The sequence below is a fragment of the Schistocerca gregaria genome, chromosome 6, assembly GCF_023897955.1.
Source record: "Schistocerca gregaria isolate iqSchGreg1 chromosome 6, iqSchGreg1.2, whole genome shotgun sequence".
Classification (NCBI taxonomy): Eukaryota; Metazoa; Arthropoda; class Insecta; order Orthoptera; family Acrididae; genus Schistocerca; species Schistocerca gregaria.
Genome location: NC_064925.1, coordinates 332,179,128 through 332,197,207, shown reverse-complemented (window position 1 = coordinate 332,197,207; position 18,080 = coordinate 332,179,128). Strand labels below are relative to the sequence as shown.

At 36.7% G+C, this 18,080-nt stretch overlaps 1 protein-coding gene across 6 annotated transcripts in view; it reads left to right on the top strand.

Moving 5' to 3' along the window:
- LOC126278964 (muscle-specific protein 300 kDa) overlaps positions 1-18,080 on the top strand; it is a 1,270,985-nt gene that overhangs the window by 966,932 nt on the left and 285,973 nt on the right. For all 6 annotated transcript variants that reach the window (XM_049979256.1, XM_049979254.1, XM_049979257.1 and 3 more), the window contains 12 exons: positions 4,074-4,222; positions 6,143-6,320; positions 6,426-6,611; positions 7,448-7,620; positions 9,053-9,227; positions 14,243-14,500; positions 14,887-15,064; positions 15,809-16,101; positions 16,702-16,854; positions 16,937-17,098; positions 17,314-17,496; positions 17,618-17,761. In XM_049979256.1, the coding sequence (XP_049835213.1) occupies positions 4,074-4,222; positions 6,143-6,320; positions 6,426-6,611; positions 7,448-7,620; positions 9,053-9,227; positions 14,243-14,500; positions 14,887-15,064; positions 15,809-16,101; positions 16,702-16,854; positions 16,937-17,098; positions 17,314-17,496; positions 17,618-17,761 (2,232 nt within the window). The remainder of the gene's footprint in view (positions 1-4,073; positions 4,223-6,142; positions 6,321-6,425; positions 6,612-7,447; positions 7,621-9,052; positions 9,228-14,242; positions 14,501-14,886; positions 15,065-15,808; positions 16,102-16,701; positions 16,855-16,936; positions 17,099-17,313; positions 17,497-17,617; positions 17,762-18,080) is intronic.

Sequence of the window (18,080 nt, the reverse complement as noted above, 5' to 3'; positions counted from 1 at the left end):
TTCTCTACATCATAAGAATAATACAAATATAAACATTTTGTCATGTATTGTTTCGTGTTTGCTGCTATCTCGTTTAAATCCAGTCTGCCTAATAAACCACGAAACTAGAGTGAGACACCAGCAAACATGGAAGAATATACATATCATGTCATGTTTATATTCATATTATTCTTATGCTTAACAGTGATACAGTCAGAAAGGAAGCACGGCAATTGAGTAGATTTTTAAATCTAAGATAACTCTAATTTCTGTGCAAAATGTAATGTACTAAAGAGGCACCTGCAAAGATTTTCAAACAGAGAAAAATTTTCACTAAACTCTCGTTCAGAACATGTTCTATCATACGCAGTCTATTATTTGGTTCTTGTTGATCGTTATCAAAGAAAGCAGCAGTGTAAGTAACAACAAATAGCAGTCTCTTGCCATTGTTTTGGTTATGAGACAATGAGACAATTCCTCTCTCTCTCTCCTCTTTTTTTCTTTTCTTTTCTTTTTTTTTTCTTTTCTTTTTTTCTTCTTCTTCTTCTTCTTCTTCTTCTTCTTCTTAAGGTTGTAAACTGCGGTAGTGCACACAAAAGCAAGCCATGCCGCAACAAACAATGCATGACACAGTACAGTATTGTATTTTCAGCTTAGCATGACGTAAACACCTATATCCTATAACAAAGAGAACGGCACTTATCAGATCAAAGAAAAATATGCAGTCAATTCAAACCAGACGAAGCATGTGAAAAAGGAAGGGTACCCGTATAAATACGGACGGAGCGCCTGACTCATGGCAATGGCTACCTGGTAAAGCTTAACTACTAAGCTTACGACTCTAACCAAAATACTGTAGCTGTATTGTCATTCATTCGACCTAAATTGTATCTCATATTAAAATGGACCAACTTTGTTTCGATTTGGAGGTGCGGCCTAAATCTTTTCTCTCCCCTTGAATTTCGAGTCTCAAATTTCAGGTGCAGCTTAGATTCGGGAAATTCGTTTTTCCTTGATTTCGAGTCTAGTTTTTCAGGTGCGACTTAGATTCGAATGCGGCTTAGATTTGAGTAAATATGGTAACTGCTGAGGACTGCTTGCATGTTCCCTACATCTACAGTTACAAGAGGCTCCTCTCCACTCAACTCTGACAGTAGGTCAAATCTATTGCACATATGCAAAGGATAACTGTGAATACCACCTCCTCTTAGCTGCCTTCTTGCCAACTGCCAATTCCCATTCCCCACCACCCTTCACCCTCCTCAACCTATCTAGTTCCTCCTTTGTGTTTGTAACTGCACCTGAAGGGCACAGATTTTATGCTCCTGCTCCTTTATCAACTTGCTTCTACTACAGATTTTGTATTCCCAGGAGAGGATCTCACTAGAATGCCCACTGGCTTCCCCATTGCATTCACTCCAATGGAAATACTTTGGACAAATCCCACACTGTAACCCACTACTCACGAACCTACGACAGAGCCCACACTTCTCACTCATGGTAAAATTTTACAGTTACTGCAAAAACTATACATCTATGTTACCTAATTTCACTTACACTAGTAGAACTATTTATGGAACTAACATTAGCAATCTCGAAATTCTCTGTTGACTAAGAGAGCAACTACTTGTATCAATACAACTACACCACAGCTAATACCAATACCTCCAAAACTTCACAAAATTATTAGCCAATATCAAAAATTAAAGCGGCCACTGGAACACTCAATGAAGTTAAAACACTAAATGAAAATTAAATAAAATATTTCTCTAGAAACAGTAAGAAACATCAGCTGAAAACTAAAGCACGAAATTTGCTAAACAACTTCAACGTACAGAAAACTCTAAAACACACAGTGAGCAAATGTTTCCAAATCTTTATTAAATCATTATTTTGCCACAAACAGCGCGAAAAACCATTGAAAACTATTAAATTTGATAACTGTCTAACAGACATGCCATCTGGCATGAAGAATTGATTTTATATGACTATGTTGGAAAGTTGTTTGAATTCATGTGACATTTTCATCTGAAATGTGTCTGCAAACTGTCAGTACCATCTGAAAATGTTCCATCCATTCAGAAGGTCTGTTTGGCATCTCAACGTGAAATGTCTTTGCATTCTAATCAGAGAATTACACTTTGCAAATTCGAGAACATTAAATGATTTCTGCTGCAGAGTAGCCATTTTGCAGCATGTGAAGGTAACCAAGCAAATAAAAGACAACCAACATCTAGTGATAGAATCAGACAATAAGTTTGTTCCTACAGTAAACAAGCTGTGGCGTAGCGGTTGATAGTTCTGACAACATAATACTCTCTCTCTCTCTCTCTCTCTCTCTCTCTCTCTCTCTCTCTCTCTCTCTCTCTCCCTCCCTCCCTCCCCCTTCCCCTCCCCCTCCCTCTCCCTCCAACTTTTCCAGAAACGGCAATTAAAAGAGGAGCAGGAAACTAACTGAGAAAATGTTTAATTCTGACATCTTTTTCATTACTATTATGTAAAAAAGACAGTCCAGTTATTTCTGCTAATATAATATACATGTACAATGTTATATTTTGCCCAATGGCAATTAACAAGTCTTATTTCCTTGTGTGATAACTTCTTCCAATGAAAAAACAGTTAACAGTTACTATTGTTTAAGAAATAGATCAGCAGTGTCTGAGCAGTTTCATGAATCCCATCCTGTCAGCGACTCTGGCTCACATGACAGGCATAATAGCAGCTATTTCACTACATGTAATGGACAGACCTCAGTAGGCCGTGGCACTAGTTTGCCTCACATGAAAATAGAAAATAAACAACAACCAGAACTAAACCTTTGTGAAAGAAAAATGAAATATATCAAATACTAGTCCATTAAAACACAGTACTGTATCTGTCATCTTTACAATACAAATATAATGTGTAGCCAAATTGTATGTTACCTGTAGCTACGCCATTGGCAGGAGAATGAATGGTATCAAAAGTTTTGTGACACTATATAGTCCTTGTAATATTTTATTTAACTGTTTTTTAAAAACTTTATTTACATTGTATGATTCAGCACCTTTCCATTCAACAAATTATAAACATCAATTCCAGAACTTAAATTTTTCATACAATTTCTCCAAACCATTATCATATTTATCATTTTGCAATTACCATGCATTAATACTTTTATACATGGTCACTATCAGTATTTAGAGATGTGGCATTGATTCAGTGTCAAAATGTTTTCAACATAAAAATAAAAAAAAAACTCAGTTATTTATAGAGTGCTACAGATAGTCAGTAATTTCAGACAATGTGTTATACTCTGCTCATTTTCTCACTCTACTGATCACGTAAACACAAACATTCTCGCTGGGTTATGCTGCTGCTTCAAAGGTGTTGTATTCTGTAAAACATAATGTTTGTATCCCTATCTATTCTGACAAAATAATTCGATTGCTTGACAGATTAGTGTTTGAAAATGTGAGCTTTACCTTTTACTGGTCCACAAGCAGAGATTCTAAACTGCACAAGGCCTTTGCAATAATTTTTGTAAGTTTTGAACTGCTTTATAATAACATGCAACTATGACAGAGAGAACAATTTAGGATTTTTGTCCGGGTTCCAGATGAGTCCCATTATGATACTACATGAAGTTGGAAGACATTATTAAGATTTAGAAAATTTGAGTGCATGGAATAGTATTATTGCTCCAGAGAGTACATTGAGTGATTCTTGAGGAAGTTCATTTGTTGAAATACACTAAGACACAAAAAACAGCAATTAGTTCAACTTTTTATTCTGAAGTTGGACTAGCCCATCAATACCATTTGTAAAACATTGTGAAATATCATTCCCTGGCACCATCTTCTCTTGCTAAAATTGGCAACCACCTTAAAGCTTTCTGTGCTGACTACGACAAAGACATCGAGTTCCTCTTGTAATTACAGGCTTAATTAATGTCGGCCTCTTACTTAATCACTGTGATTTTGATCAAGCTACTAACAGAAAGTAAAAACAGAAATAAGGGCCTAAAATTTTGCATTTAGTGTTTATTTTTTCTGTAATGTTAAATAATTCAGTTATCTGTACTCATTTTATAGCTTCTATCTCTTTATTTATAGATTCTCGAAAGCGAAATGGAGGAAGGCCAACAGAAATTGGAGAAAGCTCTGGAACAAGGAAATGCTGCCTGTGAAGGTGCTGATTCTGAAGACAAAGAAGTTATTGAGGAAGAAGTAGCTCTCCTACAGGAGGAATTTGACACATATGTGTAAGTTGGTTATTTATGAATAACAATCTGTAAAGTACTATGCTGTCACTTTGCTCAATATTGTTGTTCTTTAAAATAATTTTGTTTATTATTTTGCTGCAAATAGTTAAAGACCAATAAGGAGGTGTGCAATAGTGTTTTTAGCAGCAGTGGGAGTAACACATTTTATTCATTTCAGTATGTTAGCTTCTACTGGAGCTGTAACAGCTCTGTCAGCCAGTTGTCTTTAGAATTCCTATAGAGTGTTACAGTTTTCAAAATTTATAGGGATAAGACTTGGAAATTGGCAATTAGATACCATTTTATGGGTAAAGTGACAAACATGTTAGTGGTAGAATCTCAGAGGTGACTGTAAATTGAGAAAGTAGAAGACCACCAAAATTTTTCAGAAATGAAGATTATTATATATGAGAGATGAATGTAGGTGTCCCTCAGATTGTGAACACAGCTACTTCATTGTCTCAAAGGGATACATTTATGCTTATACATTATTTTTGAGTGAAGCACTGTTGATAAATTATTGGGATGTAAATTGCATTTGAGTTGAGCATTGTATTTTAGGCGTGGACAGTTGAGATGCATCTTGACAAATTGGTGAATAAATTTCTGTTACAGCCTGCTATTAAGTATACAAGGTTGGAAAAAAAATCAGCAAGTCTGCCTGCATTAATAAGCAACAATTTGCTGTGGTGTCCAAAGAGATAAGGAAAAAGTCCATAGTTCAGCACTAAATTCAAAGCCCCATTGGAATCAGACATAACCTGATCCAGATGTTCTGCCCTTTCTCCTCGACAGTTTTGATCTTTAGCTGTCTCCAGGAAATATGATTAAATTTACACTGATAAAAAATAATATAAAGTCACTAACTTGTTTCTGCAAATAACAGTGACATTCCATAGACTGTGCATACTGCCTTAGGGAAATACACTGACTGTCTCACTTTTTGGTTATTTCAGTCTCAGGTCACACAAGTACTATCATAACTGACATTTTATTATTACCAAGTTATCATCAGATGATCTGTACAAAAAAAAAAAAAAAAGAAAGTGATTTGTATGAAAAGAAAGAAAGTGGGGATAGTAAAATACTGGCAAACTAAATTACAACCAAACTAACTTATGTACACAACCATATATATTTGAATATGTTACACAGTAACACACCAATTGAAGAGGCACATCTGCATTGTGGTTGGGTTGTTGAAACAGAAGGCTACAGTTGGCTACACAGTAAAATAAAGTTGGTAACTCTTAAATCACAGATATACAATCAAGAATACTCATGATGTGAAATTGTTTGTAAGGGAATGCCTTGCGTAACCGAAAACTAGTGACATATTACTGAACTAATGGTGTAGGACAGCTAGATGTGCTTTAATAGCAGGACTGACAATTCCCACCTGCAGATGCAGTAGTAAACTAATATCTGGTGGTCATAAGCATGCACTAAACACTATAAAAGAACTGATTAATTAAGCTACTATTAAACATGTGTTGGATGGTAGAAAAAAAACGAAAAGAGAGAAAGATGATAACAGACAGAAAACACCTTTTAAAAGGCTTTGTTACAACTTGTTGACCGAGCGAGGTGGCACAGTGATTAGCACACTGGACTTGCCTTTGGAAGGGCAACGGTTCAATCCCGCATCCGACCCTCCTGATTTAGGTTTTCCATGATTTCCCTAAATCGCTCCAGGCAAATGCCGGGTTGGTTCCTTTGGAAGGACATGGCCAACTTCCTTACGCACCCTTCCCTAATTCAATGAGACCAATGACCTCGCTGTTTGGTCTCTTCCCCCAAACAACCCAACCCAACAACTTGTTGCAATACCACTTCTGTGACATGAGGCTTAAATATACAATTAAAAAACATGACATTGTTATTACTTGAATGTCTAATATGTATTGTAATTTGCTCTAGGGAGTCTCTCAATCAAGTTAAAGGCCTCCTTGAAGTGGGAATCGTCAAGTGGACAGAGTATGAGGACCAGTATCAGGAAGCATCTGACTGGCTGACACAGACTGAACAGTTAGTTCAGACATTTAATAAATTACAGGATAGCCTTGAAGAGAAGAAAAATGTCCTTGAACAGTTCCAGGTAAGTAAAGTTGTGTCCTAATGTTAATGTATAATATAAGCAAACAGACCACTTCAGTCAGTATTGTGTTTTACTTTGCTCTCATTGAAAAATGTGTTTCTTCAGGTCCATCTTCAGACCCTATTTGATTGGCAAAAGGAACTGGATCGACTGAACATGAAGGCTCAGATGCTGTTGGAAACGTGTGCAGACACAAGAATAAGCAACGCTGTTACCCAGATGACAACAAAGTATAATGCTTTATTATCGCTGGCAAAAGAAATCATGCGAAGACTTGAGCTGCATTATCAGGTATAGTTTTCATTATTCCCTTTTTTGTATCAGAAGAAGAGGATATTTATTTGTTTGAATGCAAACATGATAATCAGTTAATTACCATAATGTGATGATCATACAATGACATACTTTGGCTATTCATAAACTTCTTGTTGCTTCATACTACTGTGGGTACATCTGTCTTGAATATAGTCATCCCACAATTATTTTCCAATTAAATCCATTAATGTTTTGATCAACCATTGCAACAAGGTATGAAACATTCTCTGTGGCTGCAAGTTTTTATGAACAATAATGTATTCATTATCAATTGTGTCTTGTCACACCGTCACTAGTATATCTTATGTAATGGGGTAACTGCTGTTACCTTCATGTTTCATGGAGGAATGTTGGCAGCATTAAGCATGAAATATGTTAAGAATGTAGTTTGTTGTATCAACAGCCACTATTATGTAGTCAATGTGAATTCATATATAAACTCTCATTTTTTGTTATGATAAACTGATTATTAATTGAACTTTGCCAGCTATTCTCAGCTGTCTCTACAACAAAGAATGTTCTTTGTTAACTTATGAGCACAAGTCTAGTCAGTAGCCAAATTATAATAATACCAGCCAAGTATCTACTTCAAAGACATGTTAAGAAATACGTCACCTGCTTCTGTTTAACTAGACTTCCCATGTACTGCTAGCTGTGTCGTGTGCGGGTTAAATGCTTCTCAGCTCCAGCTAAAAATCCCTGATTCTGTGGAGCATTGTACATAATCAACATTATTCATTTTCCATTAATATTCATATATGTCGACGTCCAGTGGAAAATCCAGTTATTTGATATTGATTTGTTTCTTTTAGGAGCATCAACAGCATAATACATTATATCAGGAATGCCAAGACTGGTTGGATCGAACACGAGATCGTCTTAATGAGTGTCAAGAAATACCCAGCACACTCAATGAAGTCAACAACAAGCTTCAGACAGTCAAAGGCATTAGACAATCACTTGAGCAGGGCCATAATAAGCTCAGGTATGTACCCAGCCAAAATTAGAAAGTTAGGTTGTAGCCAGTATATTCAAAAGTAAGAAATAATCAAAGAAACTATTAAGAGAGAAGACAGTAGATACCATTGAAAGTGTTTGAAATACATTTTATGAACCTTACCCCAATGCAAACTTCTTTCTAAAGAATGAGATGTACGGCAGTTTTGTTTAGAATTGCCACTTGTTGAACTCTGTGACTATGTTCTAGTTCACAATAAAACGAATAGTTTCTCATGGATTCACTTTACACGTATTTCTCAGTAACTTCCAGTGGGGTGCACTCACCCTCAGTGATACTGTTGTTTATAATGATCAATGTTAACAAATTTATTTATGCTTAAGAGTGGAAGACTGAATTAGAATGAATATGAAAATGATACCATTGCTTTAAAACCATAACAGACTGTTGAGGCTATTGCTTATACTAAGGCCATACAGGCTGGAGGTGTGACGAAGGATAAAAATAAACAAAAAACTATATCAAGTTAGACAAAGACAGAAAAAATATTCATAAAAAAGACAAAAGGAACTTGCTGTTGACATTTCAGATGAAAGCTGTAATTTTAAAAGAGCCCTACTACAAAATATTTACATATTCTGGCTCAGAAATGGACTAGAAAGCTATAAGTTTTCATTGGAAAATCTATTTTTTAATCATAACACTAAATTGATGTTAAGTGGCCAAATGTACTACAAAATCAAGATTTATTACAACAGACTAGGAAATATATGTATGGGGAACACCCTCAGCAGGAGTAGCTATAGACTGATGGGAATGTGCATTGGCTTGTCCAAGACCAGCTAATTTGGGATGTCTGTGTCCCTAGTAGGAAGAGATCAAGAGACTGATACAAAACATAAAGAAATAGAGGGTTGGCATCAGTACAGTGTAAAGACTGACACCTAAATGCAAAAGATGTGTTCCAAATGCAAAACATTATGTCCACTTAGGTACCATCATAAATCTGACTGTCACTGTGCTTAAGTGATCAACAACGATAGGTCATCCTGCTAAGAATGAGATTTATCCTGCAATATGTTTTCCATTTTGAAAATATAATTATGATGCTGAAATTAAGAGGTAATATTATAAAAAAAACTCTGAAACAACTATGTGTAAACTGCTAAATAGTAATGTTAATGGAAAGGCACACAAACACACTCACACACACACACACACACACACACACACACACTTTTTTTTTGAAAGTTTTATATGAATAATTTGGAGTAACAGGAAGTATGGAGAAAACAAGAATGTAATGGTAAGTTGCATAACAAAAGAGAGGGATGATTGGGGGGGGGGGGGGGGTTATTAGCATGGCAAAATGGGGACAACTCCCTGAGGAGGTGAATAAGGACAGGGCAGTAACTGTGAGTCTGTTTGAAAACTTACATATTTTTAAATATTGTTTTAGGTATGTGCTTGAACTAAAAGAAAAGGTGATTTTGAATACCGAGCAAAACGGGGCAGCTAAGATCCAGGAAGATACAGAAAATATTAAACAAGAGTTTGAGAAGCTCATGTCAGATGTGCAGGAAGTTAGGCAGGTGCTCACAGCAAGAGCTACTCATTTAGAGGAAATACAGAAGGTATGTAATTTGGATTCAAACCTGTTCCATACACGTATATGGTTGATATTAATCAGTGATAATCGTTCTGTGTGTAAATACATGTTAAGTGTATTGTTCTGACTTAGTGATGTACAGGGTGAAGCGAAATTTGTGCACTTGGGCTTCAGAGCGAGAGAGAGAGAGAGAGAGAGAGAGAGAGAGAGAGAGAGAGAGAGAGAGAGAGAGAGGTCTCTCGCAACATTTTGTCCAGAAAGTACATCCAGCAAAAAAAGCTCGTTAAAGAGTGGCAGTCTGGCAACACTGTAACCACATGTATGGTAACTACCACTGACAACACATTTTAGTTGTGCTGTAGAGTTGGTGCAGTGGGTGGAGTTTTGGGTTAGTTGTAGGAAGTCAAGGGTTTGATCCTGGGTTGGGGCATGTTTTTGACACTTCACACTGTAATATACACCATTTCTTTGCTCACATGTATTTTAAATTTACACGATTTTGTAATGCTGAACATAACAAATATGTGGTTAGACAAACAAGAAATAGACAGTTGAAACAAATGACCTATCATAGGACAGAATAACTACAAAAACAATATCAATTTCGAGATGGTAAAGATGATAGCACAGTACACAGATTTCGCACATTAGCAACCAGTGACAATAATAATGTTAATATTAATGACCGCATGACCTTCACAACAGAATACATTGTCCTCAGAACAATAAATGCTAAAAGTGACCTCCCTATATATCCAAAGATTTTGCAACCCACCAGATCATACAGGTCTGGACCCTTCACAGCAAAGCTGTCCACAGTAACAAGAGCAGTTGAACACCTGCTACCAATTCTTCCACATTCATTGGCGGATTAGAGTACACATGCTCCTGCAGGTGTCCCCACAGGAAGAAATTGGGGGCATGTAGATCAGGTGAAGGTGGTGGCCACACAACTGGACCTCCACGTCTGAGCCATTTCTCTCAAAATGTTCTGTCCAAATACTGTCGCAAATTAATTCCAAAATGTGGAGCTGCACCATCATGTTGGAAGCATATCTTCCACTGAACATGCAGTGGAACATCTTCCTGCGCATCAGGCAGATAGTTTGAGAGGAATGTTTGATACCTTCATGTAGTCAACCCGTCAGACAATATGTAGGGGTCCAATCACCTATCGTCCAATATTCTGGCCCAGACATTGATACTATAGTGAACTTAATATCCATGGTCGCGGGTGATGCGTGGGTTAACCTCACACCAATGGTGAGCATTGTGCATATTGAAGAGACCCTCATGAATGAATGCTGCTTCATCCGACCATATTACAGTATTCTAGAAGTCATCGTTGGCTTGCTGTTGTTGAACCATTCACAGAACTGCATTCTGCTGATGGCAACCTGCAGGATGCAGGTGTTACATGAAAGCTTAATGAGAGGGGTGTAACTCTTGCTCATGCAGCATGTTAATGACCGTGCATTGCATGACACGCAGCTGTCTTGCTATGCAACTTGTACTTCACTGAGGTTCTTGGTGTATGACTCACAGAATAGCTTCCTCAGTAGTTGGAGTACGTGGATGACCTCTGTCACGTGATGGTGGAAGGAAAGAATCTGACTCCTGAAGACAGCTCCAGATGACAAACCACATTTTTATCTGGATGCTGTTGATGAGGATATCTAGCAGCATATTCACAAGTGGCAACACCAGCCCCATTATCGGATGCAAGGACCAGAAGCATATCCACATGTTCTTCATTTGTGTATGCCATACGTCTGTCACACTCCACTCTGGTTTAGAGGTTTACAATGAGAAAATTCAATATGTGTATGCAGGTACATTGGAGTCTCTCATTGGCACATTGCTCCACTCACAACTAGTCCTTGTCTGGTGGACAGTGCATACAGATTAAAAATGCTATCAGTCCTGTGTGCTGTTCCAGCTGACACACTTTATCTCTCTAGCAGATATTGTTCTGCATGATTCATCCTGACACTGCTAATTGTGAAATGTTCAGTTTTGAATTACAGTGTTTCTCTAATGGTAATAGACATGATGTTTCCTCAATCCCATCAGTAGAATAATAATAATAATAATAATAATAATAATAATAATAATAATAATAATGCATTGAGATACGTACTATACATAATGTGGTTACAACTCAATGCTGAAAGGCATAATTAGTGGGAACATGGCAATAACACATACAAATAGTAACCGAATTTGGACATTATTCACAAAGCATATTGCTAGTAATACTGGTAACAAAAGGCCCTAATGAAATGTAGTGGATCTGAACGAGGCAAGAATAATAGTTGGTACTAATCTTTGGGACCATAGGAGGAGGGCATAAAGGAAAGAGGTTTTGCATCTAGTAGATGAAGTGGTTTGAGTAAATTCACACCCATGACATGGAAAGGGCTTCTTTCAAAGCTGCCCAATCTCCCATTTCTACAATTGTAGTATGTAAGTGCAAATGTTTTCTAGAGGACCGCTGCAATTGCTGTTGATGATTAAGATGCCACATACCGTACCACCTGGACTACATTTAGAAAATAAAAAACATATGCCTCAACCCAGGATCGAACCATTGACGTCCTGCATGCTAACTCAAAACTCTACCCGCTGCACCAACTGTACAACAAGTCTAAATTGTGCCTTCAGAGGTAGTTACCATACATGTGGTTACAGTGTTGCCAGATTGCCACTCTTTAACGTTGTTTTTATGCTGAATGTACTCGCAGGACGAAATTTTATAAGAGACATCTTTTTATTGCTGGAATGTGAGGAGTAGTGCTGCGAAGCCAGAGTGCACAAATTTTTCTTCACCCTGCATAACAACATTGTATCAGCAGTTGAAAGCTCTCTTTCTATCTCTGTCTTTGTCTCTCTCTCTCTCTCTCTCTCTCTCTCTCTCTCTCTCTCTCTCTCTCTCTATCTATCTCTATCTCTATCTCTATCTATCTATCTCATCATTTCTCTTTCTTGTTGTTGTTTTTATGTTTGGTAACAACCTGTGGGCAATAAAATAAGGTTTGTGATTTGTATGGGGTTCTCTTTATATTGCTCTTACGGCATGGCAGGTAGGCACTGTCAAGCACACTGCCATTATCTTAAAAGTGTGGAATGTCTTAAACCAAACTTTTATTTTATTTTTCACTATTTTAAGGCTGGATACTGATCTTGATCCCAGGATTGTGGTATACAGTAGGAGACATAAAGTTTAGTTATGGTAACAACTTATCTGGCAAACAAATTGCTTCAGCTTTTGCCAAAAGTGCTACTTTTCTTTGTCAGTCCCCAGATTACCATTGAAGAATTTCTTGATACGCAGCCTCAGTGATTTCAATACATCACTACTTGTGTAAAAAGCAAGAGGAATTTTACTATTGTATTTTTATTCAAATATCATGGTAAAGCCACAGTAAAATCTTCATTCACACTCAGATCTGCTTCCATTTCATATTTGACTACTCTGTGAACTAATCAGCATCCAGTCTGGTACTTAATTCATTATGCATCAAATCATGTTTGCAGTGCTTGCATGCCCACTCTTCCTATGCACCACTGTGGCAGTGTATACGTGCTACAATTGTGTACTGTTGTGTTCATAAGTTGTTTGTCTACACGTTTTGTGACACATCTTGTAATTACAGCCATACTTTTGCCTTTTGAACTTAAGTATGCTGTGAAATTCTGAAAATTTCTGATAAAACTTGTGGTTTTGTTGTCTTCATTCGGATAATAATAAATCAGATTGTAATTTCAGATTATTGTAGAGAATATGCTATATTCTTCAGAGTAATATATCACTTACATGGATAAGTCAATTAGTTCCATTGGCAATGATTTTCCTGAAGTGCTGTGGGGGGAAAAAAGGCCAGTATAACTTGGTGGCTATTTTGACTTAATTGTGTTGTAGGAAACAAACCTATCCCTCATCATCACAAATCCACAATTAAGATATCAGTCTTCATCTTCAAATCAGTACAGCTCCAAATTGGTATAGGGCTTATTTCCACATGTTTCTTAGTTTTTTTTAATTACATATGAAATTTATTAACCTTCTTAATTACATATAAAATTTATTCAGTAAATATTCAGTAAACGTGTCACCTGGTAGGATACCAAAAAGAAGAAAAAAAAAATTCATAAGTGACTCTCAAATGAATGAGTTTGATAGTTGTTTTTAAGTGTACTGTTTTTAAGTGTACTGTAACAATGTACAGTTAATTTTCTTGGTGGAATTGGAATTCAGCCACTAGAAACTCATTGGTGACTATCATCACATCTCAAGTAACATATCTCTACTTTATAAACTTTTTAAAATAAACTGAACTATTCAAATACCCTCAAAGTTTTGTTAGCCAGTAAATATGGTTCCCACATCTTCAAAACCAAGCAGAACAGTCATAAAAATATTTTTTTAGTGTAGTGGATGTTTTCTTATGACTGTGCATACCTACACACAATAACATTTGTCTCTAATGTAGTAGAGAAACAGTACCAAGTGATGTGGTCCAGTGGTTAGGGCAGTGGATGTATATTTGGGAATAGCAGATTTCAGATCCCCTCTGGCCATCCAAGCTTTTGTAGTTCCCCTAAAGCAGTTACAGACAAATGTTAGGCATGTCCTTTCAAGACGGCACACTTATTTTCCTTGGCCATTTAGTAAGCTTGTTGTTATTAATGGGCTATTAAATGCTAATCTTACTTTTTTTACTCTAACCAACCTGGGACTATAATTAGCATATCTATCACATTATTCTGAATTGTACCACAGATCATAAGCAGCATCTCAATGTAAACTACAATGTGCTGGTGTCTACTACAAAATAAATTCTTATTTTAATTGATTATGTAAATGTATTTCTTGTTGGAACTGTTTGAGGGGAGGAGCTGGGGGGACTTGCATTTCGCATTAGCTGATTTTCATAAACCAACAAACAAGAACCCTAACTTTCAACTTAATCAATAATTTTTGTAATACATAGAGAGAACATCACGGAAGAATTTGTTTTTCTGGTATGTTTGTTTTAGGCTCATAAACTTCTGAAGGAATGGTTGGATGAAATAGAGCAGAAACTGCAACCTGAAGGTTTCCGAAACGAGCTGAGTGAAAAACGTGCTGCATTGGAGAAGCTCCGCAGTTTACAGCGTGAGATAATCAGTCATGGTGATGTGGCAGAACGCATTCAAAGTAGAGTAAATGAACAACCCTCTTTGCCTGCTGCTGATGTTCGTAGAAGCCTTGAAAAATATAAGCAGCTGCAAGCAACTGCCTCAAAAGCCATTTCAGTAAGTATTGGAGGACAGATACCTGTGATGTAATTTTTTTATGTTAATAGTGTGGGTCTTATCCTTGTTCTTATCTCTTTCATGTAAAGATTAAGATATTATATAGTTATAGCTCACCAAATTGTTAATACCACCTGTGAATATTATTCATTTTACTGTCCCATGCTTCTGATACCTGGAGCAGAATGTGATTCAACAAATGTGTAGTATGTGGACTAAATCCTACTAGAGACCATTTTTCTTTTTGTGTACTTTAATTTCCCTTACATACACAGTTATCATTTCAGTCATTGTAATACACACACATGATGTTGGCAGACACATTTTCTTTCATAAAACAAAGTTTGGTGCAGCTTAAACCTTAAGAGCACATTTTTACTTTGCAGACACTTGAAGAACAGGTGAAAGAGCATGAAAATTACAAGCAAGTATATGGGGATGCATTTGACTGGCTTCGAAGAACTAGGATTGATGTCCAGCAGTGTAGCGATTCCCATGGTGAAAAAGAACAAACGCTGGAGAAAGAAAGAAAATTAGAAGCACTCATAGCATCATTGCCAACAGGTTTGAATTTAATTAGCCTTTTTTAAGCTTCACATGTCCTATATGTTTTGTTCCACTGTGTACATGCTACTTTTATCAAATCCAGTACTCAATTCCATTGTTCTGGAGTTCCAGGTCATTTGTTATTTTTGTAACCTCCACCACCTTGCCATTTCTGATACGTCCAGCGATCAGTAGCTGTTGAGAAAAAACTCTCATTTTCCATATAGTTTGCTGCATAACTTAACTACATATTCAGAAAGACATGAAGAAACCACTAAAGGCTGCTGTAATGTGTGTGTTTATTTATCGAAGTCAAATGACCATTTACATGGCATGAATACCATAACACCAGTTTAAAGGAAGGCTTCTTGGTGTCAAGGACATAATTATTAGCCTTCTTTGGCAGCAAGTACAAATTGTTATCCTCCCTTGACATCAAATACAGCATTATTATCCTCTCTTCAGCCTAATGTAATTGTATCCATGATTTATGATGGTCTCTTGACTAGAATGGGTTGTCCATAAATACACACACATTACAGCAGCTCTTGGTTTGTGGTGCCACTTTATAAAAGAAATCCTGTCTTAGACAGCTTGACATTTTGTTGGAAAATTCTCATGCAATCCTTGTATAAATTTGACACATAGGTTGATTACTGATATTCAGTTTCAAGTATTTCTTTTATTCCTTATCTTTTAATTAATTACCATGCACTGTAACAGTGAAGTGAAAAGATTTAATGTGCGGTATAATTGATACAGGTGAGAAATTAGTTGAGCGTGCCACTGTCTTGAGCACATCTGTCGCACAAACAACTGGCCCTGAAGGCCAAGATACTCTACGCCAGGAAACACAGCAGCTGAAGAGTGACTGGGACAGCCTGCAGATTTTATGTAAGGACACGCAAAAGATACTACAGCGGTGCATCAATGCCTGGAATGAATTTGCAGACACTTCAAGTCGCATGCAGTCATGGCTGGAGGCTTTCCGGTCCAGAGTTAATGCAGAGTTGGAAGGTGACAAGAAAACTCCTGATGATCTTCAGAGATGCAGAGTGAGTGTTACTTTGTATTTTACTCCAGCACTGAACTTTTCAGTTTCTCACAAATTTCACTCGCTTTTTTTTTCAATTCTTAGAGAGGGTTGTAGTAAATGTAACATCTGTGTTCCATTCAAAACGACTGATATTAATCAATAAACCTTTTTTTCTTTCACATAGAAGTGTTGATATCATTGCATTGGGGGAAAAAATATAAAATGGGACTTTATTAATGTAAGGTGAAGCTGTTCTTTTTGCATGTGTTTGCATGTTCTAGGAGCTGATAGCAGGTCAGTCACAAGTTGTGATTATAATTCTTGTCATATTGTGACCAACAGGGCAAGATCAATGTCATGCTCATCATCATCATCATCATCATCATTTAAGACTGATTACGCCTTTCACCGTCCACTCTGGAGCATAGTCCCCCTTATAAAATTCCTCCATGATCCCCTATTCCATGCTAACATTGAGGGGATCATGTCATGCTTAAGAAAAAAATACAGCAAAAGTTTCTGTATTCATTCCAACATGGAACTGTCCAAACACATTCTGACTTAATAAAGTGTGATGCATAAACTGTCATTCCTCTTATAGCATATGACTTTCTTTTAGGCATTGTTGCAAGAGGCTATCCAACAGAAAACTGTAATGGAGGAACTTAATGACAGATGTGAAGTATTGATGGAGATGAGTGCTTGCAACTGGGTTCGTGATCAGACAGTTCAACACCAAAGCAGTTATACTAATCTGCTGACTACAATTCAGGTACATAGTCGAGATAGGAGATTGACTGAATATATTTTATTCTGAAATTGTATATTGTTTCTATTTTTCTGTTTTCACTTAGGGATTAGTGTCTAAAGTTGAAAAGAATTTATCAGATCACACAGAATTCATCAAAGCTAAAGAAGAATTTGAATCATGGTTAAAAACTGCTCATGGGACAGTGCAAGACTGCATAGGAGTTGGAGACGAGGCTACAATGCGGGATAAGCTGGAGACCATACGTGTAAGTTGAATTACAAAAATGTGTATCTACAGCTGAGTAATTGAGATATGATTACTAGTGATTGTAAAATAAATGAACTGATCTCAGGTATTTTTGTATTAGCAAAACACTTCCAAAGCAATGACTCAAAACTATTTCTCAAGACAGTTGGACTTCACATTCTTGTATTTTCAGAGTTAATGTAAGAGTGCAATAGATGTTTTGTTTATGTGCAGCTGGTGTCAAACCGTATGACGGAAGGTCAACATCTGATGTCAGTGATGCAAGAAGTTTTTACAAAAGCTATAAATACGACACCTGTTGAACAACAATCATCACTTCGGGATGATATGGCTTCCTTGCGAAGCCACTGGGATCAACTCACAATTGATCTTAACTCTGTCATGGCACAGCTCAAGGTAATACACTGTGGTTATACATGCCAACAAAAATGTCCTTAGATTTACAGATTTATTAGGCATACTGTCTGCATGAGCTCCATTCTAGGCATTTCATTGGCTGTTCTTGAAATTTAAACAGGCTGCAGTCGTTCGTTGGGAAGATTACAATGAAGCTAAATCACGATTTGAACATTGGATCTCAGAAGTAGAAGAAACACTAAAAAATGTGCCCGAAACTAAAGCTGAACTGGGGGAGATGAAAACTCTGATTGAGAGATACAAGGTAACATATGCACATGACAGTACTGCAGCGTACAACATTTGTGATGAATGTGAATGAAAATGGATTCTTAAACTTAATGAAGTGTACATCATGAGTGGTCTAGCTTTCACAGTATGCAGGAAAAATCATGTCATAAGCAGAATTTTTTCTTTTTATATCAGTTTGTAGTCACAGGAGTCCTATTATTATTTATTTTGAATGTGCCATTTCTCGGTAGACAGGAAAGTAACCATTAGTTTTTGTGGTGTATTGCCAAGGAATCCATTAACAGCAATTTTGATTTTGATCATTAAGTCCAATATACAGTATTAGTATGACA